The sequence below is a fragment of the Protopterus annectens genome, chromosome 6.part0 (genome assembly GCF_019279795.1).
Source record: "Protopterus annectens isolate FY-2018-M chromosome 6.part0, PAN1.0, whole genome shotgun sequence".
NCBI lineage: Eukaryota > Metazoa > Chordata > Ceratodontiformes > Protopteridae > Protopterus > Protopterus annectens.
Genome location: NC_056737.1, coordinates 1,110,230,942 through 1,110,248,170, shown reverse-complemented (window position 1 = coordinate 1,110,248,170; position 17,229 = coordinate 1,110,230,942). Strand labels below are relative to the sequence as shown.

At 44.5% G+C, this 17,229-nt stretch overlaps 1 protein-coding gene across 1 annotated transcript in view; it reads left to right on the top strand.

The window, feature by feature from the left end:
• The window catches only part of ALDH6A1 (aldehyde dehydrogenase 6 family member A1), a 403,302-nt gene that overhangs the window by 292,332 nt on the left and 93,741 nt on the right, over positions 1-17,229 (top strand). The window contains exon 10 of the mRNA XM_044074724.1: positions 9,396-9,575. Within this exon, the coding sequence (XP_043930659.1) occupies positions 9,396-9,575 (180 nt within the window). The remainder of the gene's footprint in view (positions 1-9,395; positions 9,576-17,229) is intronic.

Here is a 17,229-nt window from a genome sequence, read left to right as displayed (position 1 = left end):
TCGACGAACTGATGGAGCTAGTTAGTCAAAAGGTGTGGGATACTCCTGATGCAGTGGAGCCAGTCCCCAGGAGACAGAATAAGTTTCTTTCTGCTCCTCCTGAGAAAGATTTTTTTGTCTAAAGGTGTTCCCGTAGATGCCATGGTGGTGGCGGCGGCCACTAAGAAGGAACTAGCTGAGACTTCTGTTCATTCGCCGAATAAAGAGTCTCAAACGATGGGCAGATACGGGAGGCGTATCTTTAGTTCAGCAGCATTTACCCTCAGATCGCTGAACTACCTTACTCACTTCACGAGACTTCAGAGAGATCTCCTTAAAGAGTTAGGAGATTCTCTACAAGGTACGTGTACTGAGGGAGTCCCTGACAAGGTTTCTGCCCAGTTGTCCACCTTGAACTCTATCATCAGCTCTTCCATGCGGCTTATTTCGTATGCAGCCAATGGAGCGAGTAGAGCAGCGGGTTCAGGAATTTCCCTGAGGCGTCATTCCTGGATGCGTTTGTATAACTTTGCAGAACCGTTCAAGTCTACCTTTACCAATGGCCCCTTCAATGGTTCCTCCTTGTTTAGATCCAAGGTAAAGGACACTCCCTCACCCGGTGCGAGCAAGAAGGAAAAACACTCTCTGCCATGGGAGTATGTTTTACTGTCCCCTCTAAACCATACCCTAAGGGTCAGAGGGGCGGTAAAATGTGGTTCAAGAAGTCCCAGAGGTTTTTCCAAGATGCACAGGATGACTACTCCTTCAGAGGCAGAGGAGGAGGAGGAAATGGTAGACGTTGCCCTAGAGGCAGGGGCAGTCCGCAAAACCAGGAAAGTCCTGATTCCTTTTGGGGCCGGCCTTACCAGCGCTCCTGATGTGTGGCCTGACTGTGGTTCTCTGGGTTCTCTGGGGCCGGTCGGGGGTCGCATTTCTTTGTACCCAGAAGCCTGGCTGGGTATCACTCAAGACAAGTGGGTACAAAGAATTATTACCGGAGGTTATGTCATACCCTTTTCTCTTCCACCTGTTGTTCCCAAGAAGATCCCGGATGTTCCACCCAGTCACAGGGATCAGGCAACTGTGGAGGTCAACAAGTTGCTGTCAAAAAGAGTCATCCAAACCTGTCCCAGCAGACCAAATAGGATCCGGAACTTACTCCAGATTCTTTAGTGCCAAAATGTACAGGGGACTGGAGGCCTATTCTGGACCTCAGCAGATTGAACAATTCAGTAAAGGACAAGTTCTGGATGGTGACACTGCAGTCTATACTCCCGTTATTAGGGAAAGACAATGGATGTGCTCAATAACTCTCCACGACGCCTGTTACCATATAAAAATGGACAGGGCGTCAAGGAGTCATCTACGCTTCCGGCTGGGAGCCAGTCATTACCAGTTTCGTGCTCTGCCTTTTGGTCTCCCCACAGCCCCCAGGGTGTTCACCAAATGTATGGCAGTAGTGACAGCTCACCTGAGACGTCGAGGATTCCAGGTGTTTCTGTATCTGGACAACTGCCTCTTGACCACCCCCACCAGGCATCTACTTCATGCTAGGGACGCTACTCTTCAGCTTTGTGCCCAGCTGGGAATTTCTATAAATTGGGGAAAAATCTGCCTTATTGCCCTCAATTTGTGATTTTTATAGGTGCAGAGATAGACACAGTAGACAAGTTGGCTCGTATTCCTGCCGAAAGGGCAAGTTGCCTCATCTTCCTGCCAAAAGGGCACAGAATCTGGTTCCTCAAATTCGGCGTCTTCTTCCCTTACGAAAGGTCAAAGCCAAAATTATTCTGCATCTTCTAGGGACCATGGCTTCCACCATATTACTAGTGCCACTAGCCAGGTTACACATGAGAATTCTTCAGTGGCTCCTGTCGTCCCAATGATTTTTTCAGCACCTCCCGTTATCTCATCACGTTCTGCTGACAGAATATTGCAAGAAGGAGCTCCTTTGGTGGACACACCCAATCAGTTAACCACGGGCACCTCATTTGTCCCTCACCAACCCGTTACTACTGTGACCACAGATGCCTCACAGATAGGGGGGGGGGCTTTATCTTGGCAGGACTGTCCAAGGCACATGGCAAGATCATGAGGCTCACCTGCATATCAACATTCTAGAGATGAGGGTGGTGCTCCTGGCGTTGCAAGCACTCCACGACCTTTTGCCTCTGGGGATTATTGCAATACAATCAGACATGTCGGTAGTATGGTATATCAATAAACAGGGTGGAACCAGATCTTACCCACTCTGTCGCGAGGCCATGCAAGTTTGCAAATGGGCAATAGCTTCCCAGCATTTTCTGGTGGCAATGCACATTCCAGGGACAACCAACGTGATAGCCGTCAAACTCAGCAGAGCAATTCTTATGCCTCACGAGTGGTCTCTGAAATCTGAAACAGGAAACAGCGGAACAGGTTTTCCGCAGATGGGACAGCCTTGCTGCGACCTCTTTGCCAGTCCAATCAATGCCAAATGCAGCAGCTACTTCTCCCTTATCCCCCCTCTGGGGAGTCGCCGAGAGATGCACTTGTTCACGACTGGCCCCCCTGGGTCTCCTGTATGCTTTTCTCCCTTTCCTCTCATTCCCAAGGTTATTCAGAAAGTGAAACAGCTGGGAAGCAAAATTATCCTCATTGCTCCTTACTGGCCTCTTCAGGTTTGGCTCCCCTTCCTCGGGCTTGTTCTGGACCCAGCTCCAGACCTGTTGACTCGCATGTCAGGTTCGCTCCATCCATCATTACATACCCACAATTTGACAGCGTGGCTGCTCCAGTTCCATCCCTAGTCAGGCTTCACGACTTCTCACCCTCCGTGACTCATATCCTTACATCTTCTCATAAACCTTCTGCTAGGAGACTATATTCCAGCAAATGGAGAAGATTCTCTATCTGGGCAGAGAACCTGAATGTTGATCCTTGCACTGCCTCCATTCCAGTGATTTTGGAATTTATGTCTGAGCTTCTTCACCAGGGATCTGCGTCTGCCACTATCAGAGTTCAATTGGCAGCGATTTCAAACTTTTATCTAGGTTTTCAAGATTCGAATCTGATGTCACATAAGCTGTACAAAACCTTCCTTAAAGGTGCTACTTTGAGCCCCCCTATCAAGAACCTGTTGCCTCATGGGATTTAAATTTTGTGTTGTCCAAATTGACTTCTCCGCCCTTTGAGCCTTCCCATTCATTTTCTTTGAAATTCCTGTCTTGGAAAACTTTGTTTCTGGTAGCTATCATGTCGGCCAGACGAGTGTCAGAGTTGCAAGCATTGTCTGTTAAACCCCCTTATCTGATTTTTCACAAGATGAGGGTGTCCCTTCGTACTAATCCTTCCTTTGTCCCCAAGGTCTGTTCCCATGCCACTTTGAATCAATCCATAGAGCTTCCGGTGTTCTTTCCAAATCATTCAAACACAGCTGAATACAGGTTTCATCAGCTGGATGTCCATAGGCAATTACGTTTTTATTTGCACCGGACTAAGGAAATCAGATCATTCATTTATTTTCTTCTCTGAATCCAGGTCAGGTTTACCAGTTTCCAAAGTGACGCTCTCAAATTGGATTTCTAGCTGTATAGCTTATGTTTACATGTAGACCTTTACCCTTTAAAATCAAGGCTCATTCTACCAGATCTCAGTCTACCTCTGCAGCCTTTCAAGCCAGGGTCCCACTTGATATTTGTGCAGCAGCTATGTGGGCTACCCCTCACACTTTTATTACTCATTACAAATTGGATTTAACCTCCAGGGGTAGAGCATCCTTTGGTTCCACGGTACTCAGGAGTATTTTTCCTTGAGCCACCCAAGAATAGGGCGCTAGGGATGCTGTCCCATATGTAAGAATAAAGGTGAGATAGGACTATAGAACATAAAGAAGTTATGTACTCAACCATAATGTTCCATGTTTGTAGTCCAACTCACCCTTCATTCTTACGAACCCACCCTCCTACCCCCAGCCTGGAAGTGCCTGGAGACAGAAACTTATTATTATCCTTTTTATGGAGACCTTTTAGTATTGGCTTCTTTGGTATAGTTATTATCTTTCCTAGTTAGCAGCAAACCAGATCTGGGGATTGTACTGGTGCACCATGGGATACCTACCTAGCCACGAGCCATCTAGAAGATTTCCAGCTTGTAAATAGACCGAGTCAGAGCCGAGGATCCGCTCCGATCCCCATATGTAAGAATGAAGGGTGAGATGGCCTACAAACATGGAACGTTATGGTGAGTACATAACCTCTTTTTTTTTTTTCTTTTTTTTTTTTGTTTTGTATATCCTGTTTAATTTGGGATGGTTTGTTTCTAGGGCTAGTCCTGGGCTTACTACTGGTAGGTACAGCAGCTTCTAGGCTGTCATTGACATGGTTGTACAGAGTTTCAGAAAGCAATTCAGCAAAGGCTGCTGTGTTCTATGGGTTTGGAGAGGCATTGAATTTTGACAATCTATCACTTGGTAAAAGGTAACTTTTTCTTTGGAATAATTCCTCTAACTGGTACTGGTTTTAATGGGATTGCAGAGTTGATTTTGATTTTTAAGGAGACAGCTTTATGGTCGGACCTTATCAGAAAGGTTGAGACAATGGGGGGGTACAGAGTTCTCTCATATTTGTAAACACAAGTTCCAGTATGCAAGAGCCTGTAGTGGGTGCGTTCACTATTTGGTCAAGAATGTTTGCATTTATGAAGTCCAGGAATCTCTGTGCTGGTAGATTTGAGGTTGTGTAGGGTTCCCAGTGTATGTATAGAGGGGTAATTTGTCTCTCATGTTAGTGTTAGGTTGGATGGGAAGTGTCTCCAGTAGGTCTAAATATGCATTATGAGCTTCTTTGATATGGAAAGTGACCTATAGCTGGCTAAGATATGGTACAGGTTTTTGTCTGTGGTGATCTGCAGGTGGAGGAACTCCTAGAGGTATGCTTGTTATCGATTTTAATATTGAGACACCTTCTGCTTTAGCCCTTTTCTGTGCATCTGCTGGTCTAAAAATGTGGAAAGCAGTGGAACCTTGCACTGCCGGGGTACTGTCTGCCACTTTAAACCACTTATTGGTAACTGCACAGATGTTTATATTCTCGAGTGTGAGTAGGGCTTGGAGGGAGTGTTTTTTTAGGCTCTTGGCATTGAGCAGTAACACTTTAAGGTTCTGCGGTAATTGCACAGATGTATGTATTCTTGAGTGTAAGAGAGGCTGGGAGGGGGTGTAGTTTTTGTTTAGGCTCGGCATTGAGCAGCAACACCATAAGGTTCAGTTGAGTTGATTCTGCTGTCTGTAGGTTTGTCAGGTCGGCATTGCCTGAAGAAAGGTATTATGGGGTGGATAAAGTTTTACCAGTATTCAAAAGCCTAGAGAATGGAGGTGCAGACCATCCTTGACAAGCAGTGCATGGTCTGTTCACTGTGTCCTCCCAAGCTGTTAAATATTGGAACAGGGAGAAGGTTTTTTTGACATCTCAGGATGTAAGACAATCGGTAATAAATACCTAAGAGATCCTAGTCATGCTGTACGTAAGCTTCATAAAAATCTAAGAGATCCTCCTGGAAGGCATGCGGTGTCTGGGATAGGTTCTTTGGAAAATGTTGGTATTTGTTTAGATAGTTATTTGAAAACATATCTGGGGAAACTTCCTTCACATATAAAAAAAAATACCAATGAATTTTGTCAGATGTTTAAAGGTATGGAGTGGAAAGATGAATTTTCTTGGACAACAGTGGATATTAAATCTCTTCATACGAATATCAAGCGAAGGTGGAGTTTGGAAATAATGGAGAAGATGTTGGTTGAAGGGCCTCACTTTTTTTTTGGTGTAATTGTTGGTATTTGCTGTATCCCATAACTACTTTCATTTTAACAGAGATTTTTTACAAAAAGATGGGACAGCAATAGGTGCAAATTTTGTCACTTCATATGCCTTTTTCATGTCCTATTTTGAGAACAAATGTATGTACTCCACAAACTTTTTTCTAAATTTGTGTTGAAATATCTGCTTTACATTGATCTCATTTTCATTTGTAAAGGGGAAATGAAAGATTCTGAGGGGTTCATAGAGCAACTGAATAATAACCCTTTTGGTTTGGAATTCACTTTTCATACTAATAGAACATCATCCAATTTTTTGGATATAGAATTGTATGTGGTTGTTAAAAATAGAATGTAGTTCGGTCCATATGAAACGTGATGTAGTCCGGTCCGTATGAAACGTGATGTAGTCCAGTCTGTATGAAACGTGTTGTAGTCCGGGCCATGTGAAACGTGTTGTAGTCCGGGCCATATGAAACGTGATGGCAGTTAACAATTTCCTACATGCAAGTAGCTCCCATCCTCTCCATTTTTTTTAGACTCCCTACCTTTTGGAGAGTTTAAATGTGCTTATAACCACACTTCAGAGCGCCATTTGTTAGAAAAATAATTTTTGAAGTGGAAAAAAAAGTTTTTGATGAGGGGCTATTCTGAACAGGTGATAGAAAAAGCAAAAAACAATAAAAGGTGTCAGTTGTGTTAAGTGTATAACTAGTAGTCTGGATAGTGGCAGGGAGTCCACTTTAAGGGGAGATGGAGTCAAGGATAAGGGTGAAAGTATATTTTTTGCTAGTAAGTTCTCACCTTTTTCATCCGTAATGAAGAAAACTGTAGAAAATGTGTGGCCTGTAGTATGTTATGTTATGATGAAACAGTGGGTAAATGGTGTAGTAAAAAGGTGACTTTATCTTATGGGAGATTCAGTAACTTAAAAGAAATGTTGAATTCTAAGTGGGTAGCAGCAGGAGGGAAACAGGTAGTTTCGTATGCTTGCGGAAAATGTAAATTATGCAAAAAGAGTTATATTTCTGATACTAAGAAAAATGGCAGGAAATATGTTTCTTTCAGACCATCATTTCTGAGGAAGCTATTCTGTGAAAGCGCTTACCATATGTGCACACAATAAAAACGTTTTTGGAATTATTGATTTGTGACATTTAACTTTGAGCTTGGACTTGCATGGTTGTCCTCACTGCTTTGAACTGTGTTGCGATTTTATATTTATTCTACAACTGCAGTGCGGCATTTGCTCTGGAGAGTGTTGTCCTTTGTTGTATTCTATGTAATTTATTTGTATATTAAAAACTTACTAGCACTACAACCATGTGAATATATTAATTAACTAATAATAATTGATAGTTTTGTATTTAAATGGTTGGTTGCTGTCATGTATTTTAGTCCTTTGAAGGCACTTGGCTGAGGTAGCAGAACACTAGTAAAGTGAAATTTTGCAGTATTTCAGTGGCTGCGTATCAGTGCGAGCTTAGTATTAGGGGCTGTACTGTGTGTGACCTTATGTGTGGTGTTAGGTGGTGTTTTTTCTGAGTGCCTTTAGGCTGACTGAGGAATAGCTTTGAGAACAGGTGATCTAGGCGGTATTTGCTGTTTAGGAAAATTGCTTTTAATTTCTTCAGCATACATTAGTCTGTGTGTTGTGTATTGTGTGAGGTGGGTGTTACGTGTGTGGTTTTGCTCTAGCAGGGTGCTTTTCCAGTAATATGGATGGTGTAGGTAGACCAGGATGGGGGCACCAAGTGATGTTGGGGGGTGCTGTGGAGACCTTTTGCCTAGGGCACCAGTTGACCAAAGGCCGGCCTTTATTTTGACACCATGATATGCAAGACTTTAGCCTCCAGTGTCATTGTGTAAGTACACCACTCGTGTACCGTCTGCTTCTTTAAGGATTAAGTGGTTGTCATCAAACGTGAAGCAATTGCTACATTGTGTCAAGATGCCCACACACCAAGTTCGCTACAGAGAAGTTAAGAAATTGCACATCCATACTGTCCAGTCCTTTGATTTGTGAGCTTACAAGGGGGTTGGTGTATCCGGGTTAGAAGGCTAATAACGTTGCCTTTTCGGAGCAGATTATGCTAAACCGTACTAAATTCTAACTATTGTTCACACAGTAACCGAATTCAGCTAAATCTGTAGCTCTTGCCACTTGACCCCAAACTAGCTGTTTTAGGCTTGTTGATGCACAAGGGTATGTGTGCTGTATTGCTACTTTTCAGCGTACAGTTTTATAAGCTGTTCTTTCTAGGTGTTTGCTACTGAACAGGGCACTGCCAACCCATGTAAATGCACAAAATGTATAGCAGCACAGAAAAAACAGAAAACTAACTAACGAGCCCTCTGGACAATAAAATGACTCAGTCCTTATGTGCATTTCCCAACTCCCATAGACCAGGCAAACTCCTCCTGCCACAAGGTGAATAAATCCAAAACACAGGAGAGACCCACAAATGCAGTGCTGCCAAAAATCACTACATCATCTAGCAGGAAATCCCTTGCTGAAGGTAATTTCAAGAATTACGGGACTGTCTTACAGCAGTAACAGTGACGGGAAGAGCAGCTTGTTTTTTTATTTTACAAAAACGCATACACAAAAGCAGGAAACTGTAGAGATCTCTCAAAATAACTTGTGTAATTTAGCAATCAAAGGTGCTTACCTTGCCTGGATGGCACTGGACAGCAGTAAACCACTTTTGAATGCAGGACAGGACTCAAATCTGTGCTGAGCTCCTGGAAAGTGAGCACTGTACACTATGTAGTAAAGGAAGTGTACTCAAGAGCGACACTGGTTTGCTGGGTGGGCAGTTTCATAGATCTATGGAAAACAGTGGGTGGCAAGAGTCCATAAATAGCTTGTATAACTGTCTATAGCAATAAAAGAGGGGAGGGAGGTACTTAAGAAATTAGATTATCATACGGGGTGTATGTCAGAGACATAGCCTTAACAGCAGCAGTAAGGGTGGGAGGCTTGGGGGAAAACACCTGGGCTAGGTAGAATGGCATGCAATCAAATAAAGGCAATACTGGAGCTCTTTCAGAAAATTTAGCTTACTAAAATCAGATCAGATGGACTGAAGTCAGATAGTCCTTCTGGGGAGGGTGGCCTAATGGTTAAGGTGTTTGCCTTACAAACACAAGGTGCAGGGTTTGAGTCTCACAAGGGATAATTGGCTAGGCTTAAAATTGGTTGCAAGGGCAGTTAGCCATCTGTGAACCTATTGCAATGTGGAGATTATACAGTGTGAAGTTGGGTGTCTCGAGCAATCTGTGAAGTTACTTGGGCTTATAAATTTCATACTTTTCCATTATGCAAAAGGCTTACAAAATTCACCAAAATGTGTGCATGTACAAAGTATGCATGCACAGACATGCAATAAAAAATAGATTCACATTTTTACATACTTTTTCATGCATGATGCAGAATCCCACAATACATGCAGGTTTATCTTGCTGACTCATGCACAAGTCGTTTACACAGTCTTGTGTCAAGTAGATTTTTGGTTATTGTCACTCATACTTTTTGTAGTGATCTGGATGTTTGCATTATGATCTGAGCCTCTGAACGATCTCTCAATATTGATTACAGTTTATTTTTTTTTGGTTTTAGCCTCACATGAAATGTTACACAGAAGAGATCTTTGGGCCAGTTCTTGTGGTACTGGAGGCCAACACCTTAGATGAAGCTATTGATATCGTAAACAGCAACCCTTATGGAAATGGAACTGCCATCTTCACTACAAATGGGGCCACAGCCCGAAAGTACTCTAACCTGGTGGATGTGGGTCAGGTATGGAATCCTAGCACTTGGTATGCATTTTGCAGGTTAAACAGAAATGCAGATGTTCTTTGTGTTTCATTGTTGCAGTCATCACATTTGGGGTATCCTGCCAGGGGTAGCCCTCAGTCAGCCCAAATACCAGTGGCTTACTATTTCTGCGTCGGTTGCTGTCGCTCCAGGACTGATGGGTCGTCAGTGGTATAAAATCAGGAAGCCGACGCCATTACATCAGTCTTTCTTGCCGAGGAGCCCGAAGCAGAAGCAGTTGACACGAGTGCCGGTCGGCCGCTACCTGAGTTTTCATTTCCGAATTGAAGTTGAAGTCTTCTAAAGCTAAGTACCCCAGTAACTGATGTCAGAAAAAGTTAACAATTGTCTGGCCTGCGGAAAGCAAATACCACACAGAGACTTCTATTCTAACTGCATCACCTGTTTAGTCCCAGACCACAACGTCCCCCGCTGTCGCTTTTGTGCTTTGTTCAGTCACTATACGTCGTCGGGCCCTTACTGTAGCTAGATATTTTCTCTGTCAGTCCTAGAATTCCTATATGGCTTTGGTAAGCCATCTGACTACCAATGTTCCGAAAAAACATAAGGATAAAGACTGAGACAGACCGCACAGGTCCAAAACTGCCAACGACACTTCCGTTAAGCTAGTAGTCAGTTCTCCGGTCCTCAGTGAGGTACTTTCGCAGCCTCTGATGCCCGCTTCTGTGGATTCACAGGCCACTACTGAGACCCTTTCAGAGTCCGATATGCTGCAAGACTCTTCTTCGACTAATGATCCTGCAGATGTCTCTACCTTGGATGGGTCTGGAGCCGCTGAGCATGCACCGGCTTACGAGGAAGTACTTTGCACTACTGATACTCAACACAGACCATCTACTTCTTTCGCGTCTTCAGTTCTTTCTAAAACTACTGAGTTTCTAAGGCCTAGGGTACGAACCACACCCAAAAAAATGACGACCCAAGCTCAGGCACCTGCTTCCTTGCCTCAGTCTCAAATGCTTAAAATGGCAGAAGACCTTATTATGCATATTAGGGGAAGCCAGGCTACCCCTTTGCAAAAGAAAGAGACTTGTCCCCAGTAGTTTTATCTGAACAGGACTCCGATGACTCTGATGCATCTGAATATGAAGATATACAACCCCTCTCTGCTTATGATTCTGATGCAGAGGAATCCATTCCTTCTGCCTCTCCACCCAAGGATTTCTTATTTGGGGAAACCCTACATACTTTAAGGGAGCATTTCCAATGGGAATGTCAGGACTATCCTCAGTCAAAAAAGAGACTCTGGGAATTCTTAGATCTACCACAGCACAGACCTTTGGCCGTTCCTCCTGTCCTGCATGATGTTTTTATGAAACTCAGTTTAACTCTTGACACCCTTCCTCCTGCTCCCATGAAGCCTGACAGGTATTACAGAGTCCCAGACTCTCTCAAATTTCTTTTCAAAAATCCTACTGCTGATCCTGAGGTCATCTGTCAAGGACCTAAAGGAATCAAAGCAACTTCAGCTAAGAATCCCACTCCCTCAGATAGGGATTCCCGAGCATTAGTCAGATGGGGTAAAAAATTGTACACCTTTTCTACTTTTGCTATTAGAGCATTAAATTGTCAGTTCCACATGCTAAAATATCAGTAGCATACCATGGAACTTCTCAAACAAAAAATATCTTATTTTCCTGCTTGTGCTAAAAATTAAGAATTACAAGAGTTAATGCATTCTGTAAGTCAAGTAACTAAGCACACCTTACAATGTGGTTTTGACACCCTAGAAGAATCTTGCAGGGCAGCAGTCACTGGTTCTGTCCTTAGAAGGCTGCTTGGCTTAAGGAATAGACCTTGCCAGATCATGTCGAATCCAAATTATTGGACACACCCTTGAACAAAGACAACTTATTTGGCACCAAGGCAGAAGAGGTCTTAAAAAAGATGGAAGAAAAAGCTAAATCGATGCAGACAGACTTCTTACAGGTCCAGCTCCAAGGTTCAGTAGGTATTGCCCCTCCAAGCACTTGTCCTTTCCTGCCCCCTCCAGGCCAGCTCAGCCCAGACCCAGGGGAAGCAGACCCCCAGACAGAAGCCCCAGGGAATGCAGAGATCTAAGCAATGGAGTTCCTCCTCTTCAAAAACGGGGAGTGCAAAGCCACCCCCTTATGGTAAGAACTCACAATGTCTTTTCACTTCCACCCCCTACCTTTGCTGACCTGCTTGTGCCCCTAGGAGGAAAACTCTCCTTCCACGCAAGCAACTGGGCCACTATTACCAACAACTGATGAGTCCTCAACATAGTGTCCCAGGGATACAAATTTTATTTCCACACTCCGCCAACCCCAAAAGGGTTCCCAGATCTTCCTTCACACCAGTGGACAGAGAAGCAAGTCCATTTCCTGCTCTCCATGAAGAAAATACAGCATGTTCCTGCAGAACAGATAGGCCAAGGTTTCTACTCCAGACTCTTCCTGGTACCCAGAAAAGATGGCACATGGCACCCCATCGTCGATCTATCTATTCTAAACACCTTTCTGGTGATACCAAAATTCAAAATGCTCACCCTCCAGCAGCTTCTTGCCATGCTTTCCAAGGATGCTTGGTTAGCCACCCTAGACCTAAAAGAGGCCTACCTACACGTCCCAATTAGGGAATCATGCAGGAAATACCTATGTTTCAGGGCAGGATCTATGCACTTTCAGTTCTCTATTCTTCCCTTTGGCTTATCCACTGCTCCCAGAGTTTTCACAAAATGCCTGGCTCCTGCCATTACTTTTTGCAGACAAAGAAATATTCAAATTTACCCCTACTTAGACGGCTGCCTGATTCAGGCAGACAGGAAAACCTGCTACAGCACCTGACTTTTGTAAAAGAACCTACTGACCTCCCTGGGGTATACTATCAATGTAAAGAAATCAAAACTAGCCCCCACACAAAAAATTGTATTCCTGGGAGCAAGCTTGCACACAGCATCCCAGATGGTGTTCCTTACTCCAGAAAAACAAGCCTAACTGACAGGCTACTTCTCTCAGCTCGCCACCAGAACCCATTTTATCTGCAAGGAAAATCCTGCAAGCTCTAGGGTTCATGGCTTCCTGCATCGTACTCATTCCATATGCCAGACTGCATATGAGGAAACTACAGTGGCACCTAAAAAGCCTTTGGTGTCAACACTCTCAAGACCTGGAAACTCTCATACCAATTATGCCTCATCTAAGGAAAGATTTTCTTTGGTGGCCAGCAGCATGCAACCACAACAAGGGACTTCCCTTCTCACAACCCCACGCCGCCCAGACCCTCACCACAGACACATCAGACTATGCCTTTGGTGCACACCTGGATGGCAGGTGCATTCAGGGTCATTTATGCCTGGGGTGCACACCTGGACGGCAGGTGCATTCAGGGCCATTGGGGCCCAAATCAAATGCATCTGCACTTCAACCAAAAAGAGATGATAGCTGTTCAGCATGCCCTGACAGCTTTCAGACCCCTCCTCTCCCTGGGGCCTCTACTGATCAAAACAGACAACACCACAGTAATGTGGTATATCAGCAAGCAGGGAGGGACTCACTCTTATCTTCTCTGCAGGCTCGCCATGACCCTTTGGTACATGGCCTCAGCCATGCAACTACACCTGCTAGCACAATTCATGCCAGGTGCTCTCAACTCTCTGGCAGACAACTTAAGCAGAAACCTGCTAGACCCACAGAAGTGGCAGCTAGACCACAGAACCTTCACCCTTGTAACCCAGAAATGGGGCACCCCGAAGGTCGACCTCTTTGCCTCCCACTAAAATCATCAGCTCAGCAAAGTCTGCACCAGGGAACTTCACAGCAAGGTCTGGAAAGTGGATGCTTTATCCTTCCAGTGGGTAAACCTCTTGGTCTATGCTTTCCCCCCCCCCTACCACTCATTCCAAGGGTACTGCTCAAAATAAGGGAGGAAAAACCGAGGGCAGTCCTGATTGCCCCAGACTGACCCCGCCAACACTGGTACCCACGACTGCGCAGCCTGTCACTCCTGCCAACTTGACTCCTACCTCAGATCCCAACACTCCTGACCCAGGGGAATGGATAATTCATGCATCCCCAATTGCAGACCCTCAACCTGGCAGCCTGGCTTATTCCCTGGCCTCTCCTCAAGCTGCCAGCCTAAGCAAACAAATCCTAGATGTTATATGTGAGGCCAGATGCCCCAGCACTAGAAAATCCTGTGCTGACAAGTGGAAAAGGTTTTGCACCTGGATCAAGGCTATGGGAGCCGGAACGGCACAGCCCTCCCTACCTCTCATCCTGGATTACTTGGCAGACCTACTACACAGGGGTCTATCCTTCTCTTCTATTAAAATTCATGTCTCTGCCATCTCTGCTCACTAAACCACAGAGCCACCTCTCTTCTCACACCCTCTCATCAAACAGTTCCTAAGAGGGGCTAACAACTTAAGGCCACCCAGAAGAGCTCGTACCCCAGCTTGGGACCTTAAGTTTGTGTTGCTTTGTGCTGGAAAAGCTCATCCTACTCACCCTTTGGACCTGCAGCTTCAGAAGAGTTAAATCTTCTCTCTTGGAAGACAGCCTTGCTTCTGGCCATCACTTCAGCTAGAAGAGTATCAGAGCTACAAGCCCTCATGGCTGTAGTGCCCTTCATCATTTTCCTTGCTGACAAGGTCTCCCTCAGGACTAACCCATCCTTCATGCCTAAAGTGGTGTCCAGTGTGACTCTTGACTAATCCATACATTTCCCCACCTTTTTCTCTAACCCACAAAACAAGGGGGAAAGAATTCTGTGCACTCTAGATGTGCACAGACAGCTCAGATTCCATCTGGAGAGGACTAAATCTTTTAGAAAAACTGATCAATTTGCTAGTCAGCTTCACAGCAGGGCAGAGGGCAAGGCCATTTCCAAATAAACAATCTCCAAATGGATAGCACACTGCATCCATTTCTGCTACAAACAGCACGGGAAGCTGCCCCCAAAGGGGATCAGGACATATTCCACCAGGGCAACCTCCACCTCTGCAACTTTTCTCAGAGGGGTTCCCACCAGGGACATCCTGGAGGCTGCAACATGGACATCTGTTCATACCTTCACCAAGCATTACCACCTGCCTATCTTCTCCAAATCCAGGGCAGGCTTTGCCACCGCAGTCTTGTAGGGCATCCCTAGCCAGCCTGCAGTCTTCTTGACTGCCTCCACCCTTTTCTTCAGCTTTGGGAATCAACCCAAACGTAATGACTGCAACAGTGAAACATGAAGAACATAGTACAGTTGTGTACACTTACCATAAATGTAGATGTTCGAGTGTATTACTGTTGCAGTCCTGGTGTTCCTCCGTCCATCCCTCCTCTCTCTCTTCCTCTCTCTCCCCCTCTCTCTCTCTTCCTCTCTCCTTACAGGGAATTTTTGGTATTTACTTTCTACTGGTGGTGCTCTTCCACCATAACCTAGCTCCCTATTTGGGGGCTCCTGACAGAGTAAGAAAAACTGATGTAATGGCATCGGCTGCCTAATTTTATACCACTGATGACCTGACATCAATCCTGGAGCGACAGCAACCGACGCAGAAATACTAAGCCTCTGGCATTCGGGCCGACTGAGGGCTACACCTGGCAGGGTAACCCAAATGTGATGACTGCAATAGTGAGTACACTCTAACTTCTACATTTATGGTAAGTGTAGACAACTGTACCTTTTTTTTACTTGTATGTTAATTTATAAGACATGACAACTGTGGAACTGCTGTGAGGGTTTTGCAGGTCAACAGATGTGGTTACTGAGGCTGTTTTCCTAAGAGTGGGTGGCTGAGATGGAAGGATGTGGTGATTGACTGTAAAATGACCGTTGACTGGGTTAGACTCATAGTCACAAGGTACTTGGGAACCGTGGACATATCTGTAAAAAAGTGGATAGAGAAGGTAAGTATCCCCAAAAGGTACAGCTTTCCTGGAGGTTAGGGTGGACGTGTAGATAAAGGCTTTGATAAGCATCAGTGGTCGGTCGTCTGCATTTTTCCTGGTGTTGCTGGGATCGGACTTGCATCCGACCTGAGGTAGGTATGTGTGACTGCATGGATGTTTGCTTTTTTGAGCCAGAAGTATTAGCAAGATTAGAGAACTTTGTCAGTGATGCATTTTTATACACACCTCAGCAGCAGCAGTGACCATGAGGGAACACTGCTTAAGAAGGTGTACAAAGTTAAAAAGTCAGTAATGCTTAATATGTTGGTAGTGGAACCCTTTGTATTAGGAAGAGTCATTCTGAAAGAATGGAAAGTGGAATGAAATGAAGAGAAGCACGGATAAGGTGGCCATCAACGCCAGGGTGACAATGGAAAGGAGGCTGATTTGAGGGGTTATAGTATGAACTTCCTACAAGTGTGTCCTGGAATAGGCTAAGTTTTGAAGCTGGCTGGAAGAAGAACATCAAGTACATGAATCAGATGGAATTATAAGGTAATGGTCTGTGTGTCAATGAGTCTGTGCTTCCGTTGGTCGGTGGGTCTGCATGTCGGTGGGTATGTGTATGAGAAGGGGATTGTTGGACTTCCATTGTGGTGCCATACAGATACAGGCCTAGCCTTTGGTGCCACAGTTGTAGAAATAACTGTCCTATGGATGTTAATCAACAGTCTAGCATGTGCTAGTTGCAGAGTATTCAGAAAACTCTCTCTGCTTCATCTTTATGAAGAAAGACAAGAAAAAATTTCAAAACCCAATAAAAAGCAGAGTTATCAGCGAAGCAACAAAGAGTGGGATAAGACTACTTCATTAATGTGAGTGAAGAAACAGCTGAAGCAGAAAAGGAGGCTTGAGCTACTTTGAAAGGTACTTGGGTAAAACACAAAATGAACAGAACATTGTAGACGTTTATGATGGAAATGTTGGAGAGGTCCCAGGAGGTGCAGTCAGTACTCAGAATCACACACAAGCATCCCAGGACAATATTCAGCAGGCCAAGCAGTTACCTTTGAGCAGAGTTGGCAGAGGCCAGGCTCGACATGCTGGAGGAGGTATTGCTGGACCAACAAAACGGATCTAAAGAAAGAATCGAAGCCCAAGTGGTTTTCCATATGACGTAGAAGGAAGAACTATGAGCAATTTATCACCCAACTGCTGACCAAATGAACTAGTATCATAGAGGAAACCATCAGGATTGAAAGGGCACATGGGACTGCCTGGTGCCCAGGCAATCAGGGGAACCAAAGGCAAATTTTAGTCCTATTCTGTTAAATTTGTGGAAGGTGGGTGCAAGGTGGGTATGTGGTGAAGCCGGATTATTTGTAGACCAGGGCTTCTAGGAGGAGCAAAAAATATACTTTTTCTCTTATCGTACCTCACTGAAAGTCTTAAGATTAGTAACAATGTGCCTAGACTAAAACATTGGAGATTTCCAAAAAAAGTTAATTTTCAAAGTTGGATAACTTCTGCTTTGCAAAATAAGATAACCCATAATGAAATAATGATGATGTGGGAAGTGAGGTGCAGTAGATAGAACATCCGCTGCAACCGGGGAAATAAAAGACAGATGGCAGAGGTGTAATGAGCTGAAAGAATTGAATTAAGAGGGAAAAGTATTTTAGAAGAGAAACAACTTTAAAAAAAAGATGATGATACTACAGGAAATCCTGGTACTGAAGGATAAAAGAATTTTAATGAAGAATATAATTCAG